The 18759-nt window shown below is 38.0% G+C and overlaps 1 protein-coding gene across 8 annotated transcripts in view; it reads left to right on the forward strand.

Moving 5' to 3' along the window:
* Window positions 1-18759, forward strand: part of PPP2R2C (protein phosphatase 2 regulatory subunit Bgamma) — a 201359-nt gene that overhangs the window by 164879 nt on the left and 17721 nt on the right. For all 8 annotated transcript variants that reach the window (XM_074904480.1, XM_074904486.1, XM_074904481.1 and 5 more), the window contains one exon: window positions 6499-6663. In XM_074904480.1, coding sequence (XP_074760581.1) covers window positions 6499-6663 — 165 coding nt within the window. The remainder of the gene's footprint in view (window positions 1-6498; window positions 6664-18759) is intronic.

The following is an 18759-nucleotide window of genomic DNA, read 5'->3' on the forward strand; positions in this document are numbered from 1 at the left end:
GTTAACATTACTTAATATCTTCTTTGTATGTACTTTGTACTTGTTCTTTATATTATGAGCAATCTCTTTACTTTGTGTTTGCACAGCACCTAACATAATTGTCTGTGTCTTGGCCTTCCACATACAGCTAGAGCTAGAGCTCATAGCAGCTTTTACTCTTTCTGCATCTCATAATCCTGATATGAGGAAAAATACAGAAAAAAAGCTGTCAAAAGCCTTTATACTATCATAATGGCACCATCTAAACACCTTTCATAGAGACGTTTATTGCCAGTCAAAATCAAGCCATTGAAATTATTAACAGCAAATCACCACTGGTGTAAGACTGTTGCCAACGTTCCCAACTCTAGTACAATATCTGAAGAATCACTGTTATAAAGACCGTGGAATTAAAAATGGATTTGGGCTGACATTGTACTACTAAGTAATTTTCAATGAAGGGTCAGTACCTTGCGTTATCAGATATTAGCTCCAAGACAGCTTGAAGTAGCACACACTTATGCAGGAAGTTTCTGCTTTTGTGGTTCAGAAGAGTCAAATGGTACAGACAATGTAATTGCAACTCTCTCAGCTTTTAATATAACCCATACAGTACATGCTTTTAGTGGAGCAGTGGGCGAATAATGTGTGATAAAAGGCATTGGCACTGTGGCTATTAAGGGTACTTAGAATATAAATACCGGGTCATGTCTCTGCCTAAGGTAAAACACTGGAATTTGAAGAAGAGGCCAAATCCATTAACCTATTGACAATGCATTCCAGAAACCCTTGACTCTCGGACAAGTCTGAAGGACAGAGATTCAGAAATTGGACCCTATCCAATGGTGTCTTTACTGTCATAACATGCCTGTGGTGGAATTATCATTCAGCAGTAAAGCATGGTGCATCTTTAAGAAATGAGAAGAAAGGAGTAAATTGATGGTTATTTTCAAGTTGGGGTTTGCTTTTTACTTTCATAATAAGATTGACGTAATCGCATCATGATATTATCAAGCATACCGAGGCCTGATTCTGTCCCTGCTCCCCTGATGTACGCAACCTGAAAGAAAACTGTAGCTGTTTGGAATTAATTCCCTCAGCTGGCGCATGGTATAGGAATGATATAACCACCATGTAGGAAGTGTAAAACTGGTAGAGCTTGATTTGTAAGCATCACAGTTCCCTCCTTGTAATGAAAATAGCGTGCACTAAATGACTAACAGAGGAGACCACTCAGAGAAATGCTTATATTAAAAGTGTAGAGCCTCAGCCGGACCACAGTAATCAATTACCCTAAACTGAAGCCCTGGCAGCTTCTGTGAATTGCTATTGATTGCAGCTACTAGTGAGTGAGTCTTACTAAGACTATGCTAGAATGTAGGTGTGAGATGCAGACAAAATTAGGAGCTGGAACAAACCTCTGGAAAACACAGGGAACAGACAGGTTTGGGAAGATATGTAATGATGAAGTTTATTTTTTGAAAGTGCTTAAAAATTGCAAAAACCCAAGTCCCACACAGGGGTAAAAATGAAGTATCATGTTAGCATATATTGAAATAAGAAAGATGAGAATTTTAGTTTTCTTACTAAGTTATTATGGAAAATTCTGTCTGGCTTTCTAAAGAAAGCCTCTCTCTTCCATTGTGGTTGAATGGGGGGGGGGGGGGGGGGCAGTTAATTTTTTTTCCTGTAGCCTTCATCTGACTATGCAAATAATTTCCTTCTTGCAGTGAACTCTCAAATAATATAAAAATGATTATAAAATAACGATTCAGTCCTCTGTATGCTATAGCTTGTGAGTTGCAAGTTTGTTCTCTACAAAATTCAGTTTCTTATAGAATTCCTTAATGGTTTCAGGAAGACGAAGAAGCTATTTCTTTATGCATATTGTTCACTTCAAAGGGAATTTAATCTTTTTTGAGGAGACTGCTATGTTTCCATTATCATACAAGAAAATTCATTCTGGAACCTTTTTTGCTCAGCAGGAACCCTATGTATTTTCCACACTCTCATTATACTTGTTTTGGCATGAGCATAAAGCAGGCATGTTCATTTATATTCTAGCTGATCAAGTGGAGAAGTCTGACTAATGTGAATTTTGGATCAAGGTGAGGGTCATCTTTGTAACCTGCACTAAAAGGAATTTTATGGAGTGACTTCTCCCAGAGGAGGATATTTCTGTTAGATCAGTGGCCCAGAGGCAGTGGAACAAATCTTCTTCCTTGTGTCATCTTCATTTTAATATCAGCTGTGCAACAGCAGCACAAAATGCTGGATTAGAACTAAACATACCATATAGCTGAATGATGTACTCAGTCAGATTGCATCCCTCACACTGCGTATCTTTGTAGGTTTTTAATCATGCCTTTCCTTATGCTCTTTCCTCCTTCCTTTCCTACTGTTTTGCTTCCTTCCCTCAGATCTTTCCCTAAAGCCTCCTTTCTCCTTTCAGTCAGATCCTGTCCTGCTACTTGCTCTCCTGTGTTATACCTCTGTTCTTGAATAATTTTGGGAAAGCAACATAGACACTCTTAGCCAAAGTTAAAGGTTACATTGCCTTAGAATATCTTTGTTGCTTTTCCTAAAATTAACTCCTGGTATTGTAGGTCAGCTAACCCAGCTGTAAGAGTCATGGAATCATGGAATGGTTTGGGTTGGAAGGGACCTTAAAGGTCATCTAGTTCCAACCCCCCTGCCATGGGCAGGGACACCTTCCACTAGCCCAGGTTGCTCAAAGCCCCGTCCAACCTGGCCTTGAACACTGCCAGGGAGGGGGCAGCCACAGCTTCTCTGGGCAACCTGTGCCAGGGCCTCACCACCCTCACAGTGAAGAATTTCTTCTTTATATCTAATCTAAATCTACTCTCTTTCAATTTAAAACTGTTACCCATTGTCCTATCACAACCCTCTGTGATCAGGAGTCCCTCCCCACCTTTCCTGTAACCCCTTTAAGTACTGGAAGGCTGCTATATGGTCTCCCTGGAGCCTTCTCTTCTCCAGCCTGAACAATCCCAACTCTCAGCCTGTTCTCACAGGGGAGATGCTCCAGCACATCATCTCTCACCACTGTGGTCTCCAGGCATACTAAGACCTTTCATTTCCATTTTGCTGTGGAGAGCATCTAGAAAATGTGTTGGCCTTTTCATAGCTTTATCCTGTTTCACTGAGCCAAACAACGGAGGGAAGACCTGGCATATAAGACAGCAAACAGTTGGGTAGGAGGGACAGACCTGTTCTATTTTTTGCAAGCAAGAAGGTATTTTCTGTTTCCCGTTTTAATGTTAATGAATTAAAAGACTGCCAATGGATACCACCCCATCACTGGCAAGGTGCCAGTTAAGCCTTTCCTTAGTGTCTACCAGGGATTGAACTGCCTCATTCTTGGCAAAAATGTGTGGGAGTCAAAGCAGTGGGGGAACCTCTTCAGGCAGAGGAGCACCAGCTTTTTTAGGACAACAGAATTATATCCTAGCGCACTGCCAACGGTGAACCCTTTGGTCTTTCTGTGTTAGATAGCTTTAGTCCTAGTTGTTTTGTCCACGCTCTGAAAATGAACCACATTACATGTGGTACAAGAGGAGTCAGACGTGACTGCTATTTGAGATGGGAGCGAACTGGGGGAGAGAGACTGTGCCCCACTCAAGACATCCCTCCAGAGGTTATGATTGTAAGGGAAGCTATTAGCGTAGGAGGTGACTCTACAGATTTATGCCATTAGAATACTTTTCCCTTTAGCAATGGAATTTTCATTTAATCAGTTTCTGCCAGATTCCGTCATCTTTGGGCTTTTCAAGTTCACCAAAGGGCCTGTTTCTGAAGCACACTGGCTGCCATGCTATGTTGTGCTTAAAGGGAAGAAAAAGACACAAAGGGAAGATGGAAAAATAGAAATGCAAAATGTCCCATGGGAGATGCTCGCCCTTACCATGTCTTGCTAGTTTAAATACAGTTCCCACATGTCACATGTCAAGCTGTACTTGATTGTTTTCAAATAGATGGCAAAAATCATAAGAGGAGGAAAATGTTCTTTTGTGTGACATGTTCTTTTGATACATTGGGTTCTGTAGCTGTCAAAGCAAAGGCTGTTTTCCCATCTATTATTGCAAATGCATTTGGGGTAAATCTCTTCTGCAACTCTCTATTCCCCCAATTGTTTACTTCAATACAAGTGTTACTGTTTTATTTTTTCTAAATCTAATGAAACTATGAAGTTGCAGTAGTGCATTTTCTTTATGATCCTCAGTAGGCAGTGAGGTGCTTTCTCAGTGAAGATTTAGATCATATCTGGAAATGCAGTCTGTTTCAAGTATTTTCTGCTTTTCTGGCAGGAGAACAGAATATTTAATTTCATTATTCAGCATAGGGTTATTCATTTCATGCAATGAAGGGAAATTCATCAATATTGTCTTCAGCATCCAGAAAAATGATACTTACCATGACTGTTTCACATACACTATTTATATTTTATATCTTTCTTGTCACTCGGCAATTATTCATCTCTCTGCTGAGGGGTGAAATTCTTGTATTGAGTTACTGTAATTACTCTAAACTCCTAAAAGTGATTCAATCACTGAAAGCAATTGCTTTTACTTAAAGATATTTCTTGAGACAGATTCACCAAATACAAATAACTCAATAAAGGTTATTTTTTCCTGTGGATTTTCAAGAATATTTAGTGATGCTTTATAAAAGGGGTAAATCAATGTTGCTGCAACTTAACATTCATTGCACTAGTATTAATTGTGATGGATTCTTGGAGATGGATGCAAATGTGATAGTGCAGGTAAGTGGGAATGCAGTTGAAAGGCAACGTTAATTCATTCCCAGTGGTTATTAAATGTCACAAGTTATTCATAGTTTTGATGATATTTTCCTTTTTAAACCACTTGGTGTAAAAAACCCACATCATTGTGATGTATTTGTTTATACAAAGAGGTCAAGGTAATTATCTCTGAATCTTTTGTATTATGTTTAATTTCAGTGTAGTGTCCCAGATCTGCATTTTTGGGAAAGATCAAAGTATAGAGTGTAAAGGTGGTGATAGACTGTACCCCATTCCCACAGAAATCAATTAGAGGCCTTCCATTTGGGAAGTGGGAACAGTGGGAACAGGAACAGGCTTAGTATCATGATATGTGATTTCTCTTGCCATCAGTAAAACAGATTTTCTCATTTATCTTATCCTCTGAGATGTTTAAATTTCGAACGTCAGCTGATTCAAATTTTATGTTTGGGGAATTCAGGCACTGAGATGATTTGTGTTTAGGGCACTGAACTGGGACTCAGTAGATCTGGGTTTGTTCTGTCATGCATTTCCCGTGTGATCTTATGCAAATCCTTCATTGCCTCTTGCAAAGCCTTGTCAGTAAAATAGGGTAATGTTACTTCTCTTCTTGTTTGAAGGATTTGTTAACATTTGGATGGCTTATCTACAGTGTATTGCTGAGGGCCGTATGAAAATGTACAATCTTATTTAAATGTACTGCTTTACATATATATCCTTCTTTCATTTTATGCTTCTACACCTACTGCTTTCTTACAGCCCCCTCATGGGACTCTTTCTTTCATACTTTTCTTTATAAGCAATCTTCCACAGGCTGGCCTTCTCCTTCAAATACATGTTAATCGAGTCCTGTTTTTTAAGCTCACCAAGGCAGATAGTATGGATGAGCAGATAAATACATGTTGGAGAGGCACTATGTGAGCTGTACTTCATGTGGATAATCTTTGGTGATCCATCTGACAGGTTTGTGCTTGGGAAACTAGATCTTTGATGTATTTTTGTTCCAGGTATGTCCACTCACATGATTCAGATGTACAGTTATCAGTCACAGAAACTCATATTGATTTCAGGAGTGAGCATAGAAACCCAAGAATGCCATTTCAGATACTTCTTGAGCAGGTATTCAAATAACAAAATCAATACTGTGCACAATTTTTTTACAAAGTATGTTATATTAGTATATATTCCCACAAAGGTGTTTGCTTAAATGCTTCTGTGTTTGCCACATTTGCCTTTGCAATTATTATTTGAGGCTTCTAACTTATGCTATGTGTGTTTTTTAGCTAAGTTGCATGATCATAGAAGCCAGTGAGCCTTTACCGAAGTGAGCAGGTCTGATCTGTACGTTGTTCCCTATCAGTCAGTATTATCTGGGATAGAACAGTGATTTCAGTTGCAACTGCAGGAGATACAGCTACCTGCTCTCTGTTAGTTTTAATGAAGGTGAGAATTCTTAATCCCCTGGAATACTGTTTCTTTGATGTCTTTGCACACCATGGACAAACATTGACTCACTGATGGCATCTTCTGTAAAACTGTGTTGACTGTTGGCTCTTTGAGTTTGATGTAGATGGGGCAGATACAGAAATCTTACAACCGCTTACTGCTAAAAAAATTAGTATATCTAGAAGTATTAAATGTATGGACATTTAGATAATCGTGCTTCCTTCAAGAAAGCAATAAGTCATGGTTTACCTGCATGCAACTTCAGTTTCCTTAATGAAGCTTCCATTCAGACATTGTAGATATAAAGCCAGCCAATATGGAGGACCTGACAGAAGTGATAACAGCCTCTGAGTTTCATCCCCATCACTGCAATCTCTTTGTCTACAGCAGCAGCAAAGGATCCCTGAGACTCTGCGACATGAGGGCATCGGCTCTCTGTGACAAACATTCCAAGCGTAAGTCCTTGCTTCATTGAGCCCCATATGTCATTAAAGTCTTATTATTCACGGGTAGCATGTAGATGTGTGCATACTCCAGTGTATTAGCTTTGCAGTTGTAGGCACAGTCAAAAATAAAACACTAAAAGGAAGAAAATTTTCTCATCTATGCAAGTATACCTATGAGCTTGGTAACAGTCATGTCTGTGAGTGGTTGCCCTTGTGGTTCTTACTGCAGGGATCAGTGAAGAACTCACAACTGTCTAGGAAGAGAGTGGTGATTCCTAACAAAGCAATTACTTGTGTGGTGGGAGTATTTAGTTAGATGAGCATTCTGTTTGAATACATAGATACTGTTCTGAACACTGCAGCAAGTAAATTTTGTCATTTAAACTGCTTTCAAAATTTTGAATACATTTTCTGCATTAAAAAATGTCAGGGTCCTTCCTAAAAATTTAGCCTAGCATTCCCTATGTGTATGTTTTCAATAATGTGTCTGTACAGGGAGGATGGGGGTGGGGAGAGAAAAAGATACTGTGTTGGTATAGAAGGTGTCATCTGTCCTAAAGTGATTTTCTTTAGCCTGTGAGACTTTGAGACAGAGCCAGCAATTCATGACTGTTCATATCTGAAACCTACATAAGAACAAGGAAGTAAAATGTTAAAATGTGAGGTTGTCTTTGTTATTGAAGTAAAGGATGAAGGAAAACACACATTCATAATACCTTGCCATCAACTCTTTATAGTCTGGATAAGACACAATATAGTTCTTCCCACCAGTATTCTGCCAAGCCTGGTCACTTTGCCTTGTGTGAACAACCTGTTTATTCCTGATCTTCTGAGACTGAAAACCACCAGACCAAGGCATTGTGTCATGTGGCTGGTTCCTATGAGGAGCAGACAACCTAATGAATGAACTGTGATGGCTCTGCTTTAGCCACCTTCTTCAGGACTGGGGCTTCCAGGACACTTCCATCTCACAGAATTGGGTCTGCAGTTTCTTTTACAGTGTTGAAACATTGGAAGGATTAGTGGCAGGATCACATAAGAGGTTTTATGTCAATCAGTTCCTACTTGAACCTTTTGAGGTAGGTAGATCTTCTTAGTAGGGGCAGGAGGGTGGTAAGAAAACATTTGAAGATTTAAGTGAGACATAAATAGTACACAGATTTAGTACACAAGCTATTTTTTTAACTGAAGTGAATGTAGTAAAGAGCCTGTGATTAGGCTTTTCAGCTGCAAGGAGAAGTGCACATGCTCAGAACCTCATAGGATGTGGTCTCCAATTACAGAAAGTAACCTTTAGGACAATTTCCTAAGCAGAGAAGTGTTTTACCATTGTTAGCTGTATCCCCTTGTACTTGTAGGGCAAATCCAATACCATGAAGTGAAATGTGAGCATGACACAATCTGGTACATTGCTGTGAGTTATCCTGTTCCACTTAATTGTTTTGTTCCGTAATACTTTCATTTCTTCCTACTAATAAGGCCTTCATGCCCCTGTAACTCAGTGCCAAATGCCAATCATAACTTATTAAAACAACAATACAGTAACCCTGGATGAAAGAAGGCATTTTATGCCAGAAGGGTGCACAAGTTCTAATGGTCATTGATTAAACCCCATTTTCCAGATCTATGAGTTAGAAAATAGCCATTTAATGTATCATTGCTGCACTGCACTCAAGTGAAGCTCACTGAGAAGCTGAGTGTGTCTCCACACACACGTACAATACAAAATGATACATCACTGTTAGAACTGCCAAAGCGTTAAAAGGAATAGGCCCATGTACTGCTGATCGGGATGGTTTGAGTATACCTTTCGGAGGCAAGTAAAACTAATTGTATAAAGTCCATAGCAACCTGTGAGGCTATATCATAAAAAACAATCTATATGGGAAATGAAATATTTGCACATTGTGGCTCTGGTTCTTTCATTGTGCATCTGGTTCCTCTTTACAGTTGCTTTACACGTGGTGCATACTCATAATCAGTACCTTACTCTCCTAGCTCAGCTCACCTTTCCACCTTTTCCCATAACTGATCTCAATTCTCAACCAAACCAGCTACAGTGACTTTACTAGTCACTGTAAACCCTCATGTTCTGCCATGCAATAAATGCATTCTTAATATCACTATGTGCTGTATTTCAGATGCTGTTCTGAGATCATAATGGTTGTACATATTTTTAGGGATAAAAGATCCAATGTAAAACTTATAAAAAATACCTGGATGCTGAACATACTCTATGAACTTTTGGTTTTGCTTGTTATCCAGATTTCTATAGCTGGGCTAGAGTTAGTTGCAGCTTTTGGGGAAAGGGCCCTTTTGTACAGGTCTAGAGGGTGCTGTGAATAATTACTATGCCATACTTTATAAATAAATTACATACTAATATCTGTAGTGTAAGTCACTGACACAGGATGTTAATAAATTATAGTGTTCTTGAAGATTTCTGGTTTGCCAAACTCAGTGGCAAAATCTCTGTTCAGCATTAGTGACAGCAACACTACAAGGTTGCCCTTATAAATCTTTCATGGCTCTGACATGGAAGAGAAAAGAGACATTTTCCATATCTCCTCATCCTTGATGTCTATGCTGAGATTTATTAGCAAGCTGCCAATTTGTGTGATGAGTTGTAATGGGGACCTCTGTCCCTTAGAAAAATGATCTCAGACCACCAAATCTCTCCATAAGGCATTGAAAGAATATCAGGTCAGTAGCAGAGTTTAAAATGGTCATTGAGATACTGATAAGGTGTGATAAAATGTGTTGATTTTCTAATAGACTACCTGAAACTGCTTGTTTTAACACTTCTTTAATAGATCTTGCAATGCTGGGTGAGCAATCAAAAGCAAAACATATGTAGCCTTTATAAATGGATATCCAGGAAAGACCAATCTGTAACCGTAGGGGTGATACATACATAATACTGTTCTGTGTTATTATCAGACTTCACTAGTAGTGGGAGAGAACTCCATCAAGATATTCTGGAGAGGAGGTGAAAAAAGAGGTGGATGTTCCTGCTTATTTAGAATATTAGAGGGATGGGAATAAAGAAGAAGTTGTTCTTGCAGTCAGAAGGTTGTAGGTAAAGATTTAAGAAGGATATGAAAGTTAGACTCCAGCAGCAAGAACTAGGGAATTAATTTAAAGAATATGGAAGCTTTCATCTAAATAGTGTACATGGCGAAACACCCAAAGGTCATCTTTGAGGTTACTCAGGTAATATGCGTGGCAATGCAGCATGGAAGGAAGGCAGTATATGGGAAATATGTGACAGCAGCAAAACAAGGGAAGTTAACAACTTCAGAACTGTCATTGTTAGAGCAGTTAGCTGGAAACATCCCAGAAATAAAAGAACTATCTCCCACCCCAAATTCCATAAATTCTTATGGGAGGGATTCAGGTAATGAAAAAGAAAAGCATAAGGATGTTGTTACAGTAAGAGCATCCTGACAAAAAAATACTTATAGCAGTATAATATGCAACTTTTCCATTAATAAATAGTTGCTAGTTTGGTTTTGTTATTTTCTTGCTAATATTATATTCAGAGCTCCTTATAAATGTGCGTGGAGGTAAGATGATTCTTCCAAACAGCTTGTAGACTAGATATGTACATATGGCTGTTTCAGCAAATCATCATATAAAACAGGCAGCTAAAGAAAACTGAGCTTGAGCATGTGAAGTCAGAAAAAAAGGAGAACAGTTTTAGTAGTTCATCAGAATTATTAAATTCAGTATTAAGTGGTAAATAGAAACTGTATACTTATGCAACATGGAAATTTGTCACTCATGAGTATAACTCATATTGATATTCCATGTAATAGCCTTAATATCTTAAAGTCATTGCATACTTCAGAAGTTGTGCTCTATTTAAACACTGTATGTTGCTTTAAGGGCTTTTTTAGTGTTCATTTCTTAATATGTATTTGTAGACTAAAGCCCTGTTTCTAATTAGTCATTACCCAAGTGCAAAATCTACAATAAAATACTTCCAAGTAAAATGGAGCTGCAGTTTCAACGTTATTGCTCCATGTGCTGTGGTGGTTTTTAAAATACAAACTTTGGGGTTACATAATGCAGTTAGCCTGTCACCATTAGTTCATGCTTTCCATCCTCCGTACAGACTTAAGCAGCTTCTGACATCTGATCCTCTAACAGAAGCCATTTAGAGCCATTTTAGATGACAGGCAATCCTCAACCATCTTCTCTGGACTCTCCGTGTAAGGCACAAAGCATCCCAGCTGGTGCCTTCCCAACTCCATGGGATAGATAATCAATATCTTAAAAGTACAAAATAATCTTTGGAGCAATGCGGAGTGAATTTGGGGTTTGGTTTGTGACCCAAAGATGCTACCTAAAGATGGTAGCGTCTTTTTTTTCCTTGAGAGTCCTTTTCCACATTTTAATTTGAAATCCAGGCATGAAAGAAATGTCAGCCCTTTCCCAAGGATAAAAGAAACTATCCTGTTAGTCTGGCATGTAACTCAGTTTGGTTATCTGTTGGGTTTTTTGAGATCACATTTGATTTTTAATTTAAGAATTTCTAACTGTGGAAACAGAAATCAAGGATAATCTACTTGAACATGCTGTTTTTAACAATTAAATTAATTATATTTACCAGTCATTTAAAGGAGGTTGGAATTTCAGAGTTAAGATAGCTTTCAGACCTCTAACTGTATATAGTTTCTTTTTCATTTGCAACAGAGAACAATCAGATGCACAAAAATAGCCTGTGACAGAATATCCCTGTTGGATTTGCTAATTAATATTGACCTTTCCAAATGAATGATGCTTATTGTATGACTGGAAAAGAGACAACTTGTTTTTCTTTTATTGAGCTTTACATCTAAAATGTGCTTTTTTATTTCTGTGTCTGGTCTCATGTCAGGTTATCATCTGAGAGGGAGACAGCCACCATTCTCACTTTGTGCATTGAGAGGCCACTGTCAAAATAATATCCACTTCAGGCAAAACTGCAAGGTTTCGTGTGACAGGAGTGAAACTTACCTGAGCTTCCATAATGATTTGACCCTGTCCTTTAATAAAGGCTTGTTCTCCTTACCCTAATTCTGAATATCTTTTATAGGCATGCACTGCAAAGGCATGTATTCATTGCTGGGTTTATATCCTCAATGAAAAAATATGCCAGTATCCTGATAATTTTGCAATTATGACTGTCAGTAAAGATCTGTTACTGCAATTTCATGCACACTAAAGACAATCCTGGAAGGGATCCTTCCTTGCACAGGAATCCCACTGAAATTTGGTAGAAGATTGCACATGGGCTCCAAAACTTCCATTCTGCTTAGTTTGAATGTGTAATAAAGACATTTAAAACATGGCTAATGAAAATTCGGAATGTCTATATAGTATTTCCTACAGTTGTGCAAGGTATGTTAAAATTAAATCAGAGTAAGAAAAAACTGATTTATGTACTTCTAGCTGTCAAATAGTAAGGGGAAAGAGAAAAGCCTGAAGCAGTGGTAAATGATTTATGATTGAAGAGGTGTTTCATTAACCCCTCTCCCCCAACCACACACAGATAAAGCAAATAATTGCTGTGAGATTGCTTTAATTATTCAGTCTATTAAAATTCCTGTCTTGTTTGCTTAATTTTTTAATAGCAACAAATACTGCTTTTCAGTGTCTCATGAAACCAACATTATTCTTCAAAGATCCTCTTTCACTGGGGGAAAAAAAACCAACCCACTTATCACTAACCTTATATATCAAGACCCAGAAAGACTTACACATGAATTTGGCTGTAGAGGAGTAGTAGTTTTATGTCCCATTAATTCCATGGGATTACTCACAACACATGGCAGTAAACATGCTCATAAGTCTTTGTGAGACTGAGGTTAAAAAGGCTTGATCTTCTAGGTTAGCTTTGCATTTTTTCACTTCCTTGCTCTCTTTAGCACGATTTATTAACAAACTCACTGGCAAAGTTACACTAATATAAGCAACTCCGTAGTGAAGCTCCCACCGACTGATCTTTAGCTATTGATCTGGCTTTGCCTTTCAGCACTAATGCACTATCCCTTGTGGTTTGCGACAAGCTGCAGCAACTCACTGCAGATGGTAAAACAGTTTCTTAAATATTGATTTGAGGCTTCACTTTTAAAAGCCATACTCTCTAGAGGCATTGATGAAAGCCTAGTTTTAATATTGGGTCACTGGATAAAGGAATGCTTTACAGTAGATGGAATTTCAGTCTTGTGGTGTGGAGGTAGCTTCAGAAGCTTGCTTTTACTCAGAGAAGGAAAATGATGTGTAAGTGGCCAGGGCATGAAGATGTGCCCTCTGAATTATATAAAAACAAATAGAAAATTGAGATATTAAAAGATACTGCTTTTTCAGTTTAAAACAGGATAAGCAACTACAGCTTACGGTAATATGAAAAGTTAAATAGTTGTGGTTAGTTGTTTATACTTCATGTCTTAGAAAATAGTTGTATCTTAGATTGCTTATGAAGGTGGACTCAAAAATTCCCACACATGTATAACCGGTGTAGAACATGAAGGCAAGATTTTCTCAGAGCATCCTGATCTTAAAAGAGACTTTCTGAAGAAGGTGAATGTATAAATGGATTGGCTCAGTACAAAACAATAAAACACTGAGGTAGTAAAAGATAAATAACAATGGTAAATCAAACTTACCACAAACAATGAAGCTAAAAGGCATAAAGAGACCATAAATTTCAGAGGGAGCTTTGCAATTGGTCTTAATTCTCTTAGAATGAACTTGGGAACTCTTGTATGAAATTCTAAAGTACATTTTAAACAGTGCATAATAATGACTGGCCAGACCAGAGGTCCTTCTAGCCCAGTATTCTGGCTCTGATAGTGGGCAGTAGCAACATCAACAGAAAATGTAAGAACAGAGCAAATGTATTATCTTTAACCTCTACAATTTGCAGTTGAAAACTTCAGTGAGAGTGAACTTAACTGCATTTAACAAAACTCAAATGGATGTTGTTTTTTTTTCCTTGAATTTATGCGGTTACTTTTGAACCTGTGTATAATTTTTACTATTCACAATATCTTTCAGTAAAGTCTTTAGCAGCTTGTGAAGAACCATCTGCTCTGTATTTACCCTTCCCTAGTTTTACTTGGTGACCCCTACTTGTTGATTGGAAGAGACAGTGTACAAAGCGAACTGTCATTCCCTATTCATCCTTTCCATGTCCCTTTTAATTACAAACCCCTCAGTCTTGCCTAGACTGAGGAGTCCCACTCTATTTAGTCATGCCCTGCATGGAAGTAATTTGATACTTCTGATCGTTGTTATTGCCCATTTTTGTGTCTTCTTGAGACTTCTACTGCATTAGGGATAAGACCAGAACTACACGTATGAGCATATCTTGAATTAAATGGCAGGAAAAAATAATGCTTTCTGTGTTGAGGGTGAGTAACAGGTGTCATGGTCTTAAAAAATGAGATTGGTATTTTTGTATAAATTCAGTTAAGTTTAGCTTAGTTTTTTTATACTAAACTATATGAAATATATGTGGTGAAGCAAATCTGTCCTAGGGAATGGTACTAATTTGCCATCTAAACATATTATAGTTAAATCATTTGTAAGATTTTTAGCTTAGGATCATGTTTTGCGAGAAACATTTAATTAGTATAACCATGTATTCCAGAAAAAAAAAAGAATGTTTAAAAGTGTATATTTATCAGCTATCAGGAGAGTATATTGATTCTTGTTCCTTTTGCAAGTTGTCGTGGCTAGTTTGTCAAGATGGATGAAATTCCATACATTTCAAAGTACCGTTTTCCAATATATTTTGATCAGTTATTGCAGCCATTTGCATTTGGGATCTGAAATGAAAGAGAGAATTAATTTAGATTATAAATTGGCCTGGGACTGCATCTGTTTTCTGTGGTTTTGAAACTTAAAGGCCACTGAGAGATTACCTGGTCCACCACCACTTTTTCCAGGTCCAGTTGAAATACACCTGTTGTGTGTGTACCAGTGTAACCCTAAAGTTATCTGTAATAGGTCCTTAATTCAGCCTGACTGCAGACTGTTTGCATGCTTGCATAATAAAAAATAAAAATTTTCTCTCTCTCTTGTTCCAGTACCTTCGCTGGCTCTGGCCTCTGTGGTCCTATCCCCTCCTCATTAACCCCACTGCCTCTGTTTCCAGTGTTGCCAAAACTGTCCTCACCCATTTGTAACTGTGACCCTTGAACATTTGTGTAATTGTGACCCTTAGAAAATTTTCTAGATCTATTAACTGTCTTTGGAGGGAGAGATAGTTATTTAATGGTGCAGGATTTCCAGGGACTTAAATCTAAGTGACAATGCCTAAATGCTATAAAAACAGAAGTTTTAAGGACAGCGTACAAATTATAAACAGTATCCTCTAGAAAACAGCTTTAATAAGTTATTATTTGTTCCTAAGTAGAAAGAAAATAGCTTCAGAAGCAGCTTTGTTTTTCTGCGATAGGGAATGACTTTTTAAAGCTGCTTATCATTTTATTCTATGAATGATGGAATTTCTTAGCAAATCTGTGGACCTGGTATGCTTTTATCTTCAAGTTTTCCGTGGTTTTGTTTTTGTTCCCTCCCCCAGATAATCACATGTTCTGCAATATATGTAATGATGATTCATCTTTGCTTTTCTTTTTAAACATATTTGGCTTTGTCATAGAAAAAAGTTGGGTTTATCCATAGTTCTGCTTTTGGTCAGCAGTAACAAATTTTCAAGGTTCATCTCCTTATACCTTAAGGAGTACACAGCATTATCATCAAGGGTCTTCTCCCTTGCTACTTCTCTGTTTCTCTTTGTTTTGTTTACTGATCTTTCACAGAAAACCCTTGCAGTTACCATCAAGTTCTCAGGCACATAACAGAATTTTGCCAAAGCTTATACTCTATGTTTTTCTCTTTTAAAAGCAATGAAAGATGTTTAACTGAATAGAGTTGACATTTCTTCTATCTCATCAATCTATTATACACTTATAAATTCAGATTGAAAATAAAAAGTAGCTCCAGATAAACTTTATTATATTAGAGAGATAGTTTTTCTAACCCCTGTCCCATACTATCTCAAATACTGTTATTGCTTTCCCTTTAAATAGGTAATTTTTCTCCGTGTTTTTAAAAACATTATTCGTATTTGTATTTTGGAACCATCTCCCTTTCAACAGTGCTGTGAGTGCTTGTATTATTATTTCATCCAGGCAAAAGAATGAAGGTAAGAGGAAAAGAAGTGGAAGGAATGTTGAAAGTTCAGCCAAGGCATTACCCAAGGTCCTATAGCGTAGTATATGCTTGTTGCAATGATTTTGGGAAGAATAGAGGATTTTGTTTGTTATATTGGATTGTAACACTGCACCCACCATATGAGCCATTTTTAGCATTATTATTATTTTTCAGAGTTTACATATGCCCAAATTTACACCCTGCAGTGATGAAAGCTCTGCCCAGCAAACGAAATACTAATTTTCAGTGGTGCTGAGGTCTGGAAAATACTAATGACTCCATCAAAAATGTGTATCTTTGGAAGTGGGACAAAGAGAGAAAAACCTTTTATGACATGGGAATTTATGTTTTCTGAAGGTGTTATTTTTGGCTATTGGTGGAATAATGGTTAGTTGCAATCTGCTCACTATTTTTCAGTGGAGTGCACACAGTAGTGCTGTTTGATTTATCACTTTTCTGTGTTCCTAGCTGTTTGATATCCCTTTCTCACGATTCCGTATTTGTGAAACTGGAATACAGTACAGCAGTGGAAGGTAGCTGGCGAAGTTGAAGAGGAAGGCAGTATCGGTCACTACCGGTCTCTCTCCCACCATTATAGTGGGATATCAGAGCATGCAGTCACAGCTCATGGCCTTTGCAGTTTGTGGTGTGTTTTGAGTGGAGTGAGACATTCCAATCTACACGTCATCAGATGGTTTTGGCAATGAATCTAAAACTAAGAAACAAGATGTGTAAGAAAGGTTACATTCACATGGTACCTCTAATTTTTGTCAGCTTTAAAATTGAACTTCAAGATTAGTTTTGGTTGGTTGTTTGGGTTTTTTTCCTTTATTGGATGTGCCTTGTCCAAAATGCATAGTTTTCAAGTTTGTGGAAACAGGCCCATATTAAAATAAGTGGGAAGTGGCAGCAGCAGCACCTACAACACCCAGAGTGCAACACACTGGCTTGATGCGACCCACAAGGGTGCTAGTGGGAAGTGCGTGCACCACACTTTTAGCTACTGCCCACGGTATCTGCTTTCTTTTGGCTGATGTCTGGAGGGGAAGCTGAGTGAGATGGACTTTCTCACCCACTCTACCACTCTAGCGGTTCCTGGCCTTTTATTTTTTTTACTTTAAACATCTGCATATATTTCAGCATGATAAATGCACACCCTAGAGATGCCTTTTCTATTCACTGACTGCAAGGAGAGTCTCCATGTCTACATTAGATCAGAGAAATTCAAGAAACACTAAGAATTTTTTTGATGAGAGATGAGTGTTTGCTTTTTGGCAGATGGCAGTTCATTTTGAGAAAGCAGCAGCATATTTTTATGCTGCAGATTTTCTTCAGGATTCAGGAAGGCTGGATTTACTTCTGTGAAAAGCTACCCTGTTTTTTAACTTGTGAGCAGGAAGCCATGCAGAAAGGGATTGAGCATTTTTATTTCCCTAAGCAGACTTCTCAGTTGACCCATGCATGTGCCAGCGGAGTGAGGGGCAGGAATGGTGTCTTCCTTGGAAGCTCCTCTCCAACACTGGCTGTACTCAGAGATATGCTCAGCTTCCCTCTGTAATCCCATGATATTTCTGTATTCCACAGTCCTGTCATCAAGGTCATATTTAAGTCTGAGCAGTGTCATGTGAAAGCTCAGCACACCACACCATTTGTGATTTCTATGTTCATTAGTTTGCAACTAGACAGGTAGCTTTGTGTCTTTCATGTAATTAGTGTTGTAAAGGTTATCAAGAACAATATTAATGAAAGTTAAATACCCCTTTTCATGGCAAAAGTTAGTTAATAAGAAGTTAATCAAGAAATCAAGGAGTATAATAGAATTTGTAATTGAATCTCAGTGAGGTTCTGATTCTAAGCCCTGGTCTAACAAGATTTATTTAGATAGAGAAAAGTAAGCTAAATTTGAAGTCTCATGTTTTGGGTGCTGATTGCCCCCTGGCATAAGAGCAGCCTTCAAAAGATAAGTCTAAACTGTAACGAACAGAAAATGTGTTTCCAGTGCAGGCTGGCAAACCTGGTTTCGCAAACAGTGAGCTATCAGCTTGAAGAGGCCGGGGTTGAATTTGAATTGCTTGCCTGAACTGAAGTCCGAGTCACATGGCTGTCACTGTTGCTCAGTCTACAATTACTCAGCTTGTGTATTAGCCAAACTGAATGAAGACTGTGCTTTTTTGCAGTGTATGCATAACCTTATGTTGATGCTAGACCAGAAATAGCCAAGGCCCAAGAACACTGTATCTCACCTTCATTTCCTGAGACCAATGCCTTGTTCTGGTTGCTCAGGCAATGTGCTGCTAGTTGCTAAGCTTTCTCTGTAACACCCAGAGCTGCTGCTTAATTTCCCCCAACAATTCTCCTGGCTTGGTTATGCTGACTGTGGGAACTATCTGCAGAGAACTGCTGCTACTAAAATTTCTACCACTATCTGTCTTTCTGTAGTGATCCAAGGCTTTCATGCCTACATTAGTTTCTGTGATTAATTAATCTATGTCTTTCTAATACTTATGTAGTAAGGATAGAAGAGCGATAAACTGCAGATAAAGGATGAAATGTTTTAATCTCATTAATTAACAAAATATAGACTATCCAGGTACAAATATTATTCCTCTTCTAATCACTGGGAGTTCGACGAGACACGTAAATCCAAGAAAATATATCTCAGCTATAAATGAAGGTACAGTTCTGTTAGTGTGGGGTTTTTTTCCTCTCCTGGTTTTAATAGCAGCTTCACATCATAATTAGAAGGATGAAATTCCTGCCAGCCAAGAACATAGTTTGGACAGATTAAAGGATAGAGGTATGAGAAATGATAATTGCTTTGTGCTTGTCAGACTTGTATTGAAAATCTGACAGGATAATTGCAAAACACCTGCTTTGCAGAATGTCTAGGCAAATTTT

Source organism: Athene noctua, chromosome 4, assembly GCF_965140245.1.
Source record: "Athene noctua chromosome 4, bAthNoc1.hap1.1, whole genome shotgun sequence".
In the NCBI taxonomy this organism is placed as follows: domain Eukaryota; kingdom Metazoa; phylum Chordata; class Aves; order Strigiformes; family Strigidae; genus Athene; species Athene noctua.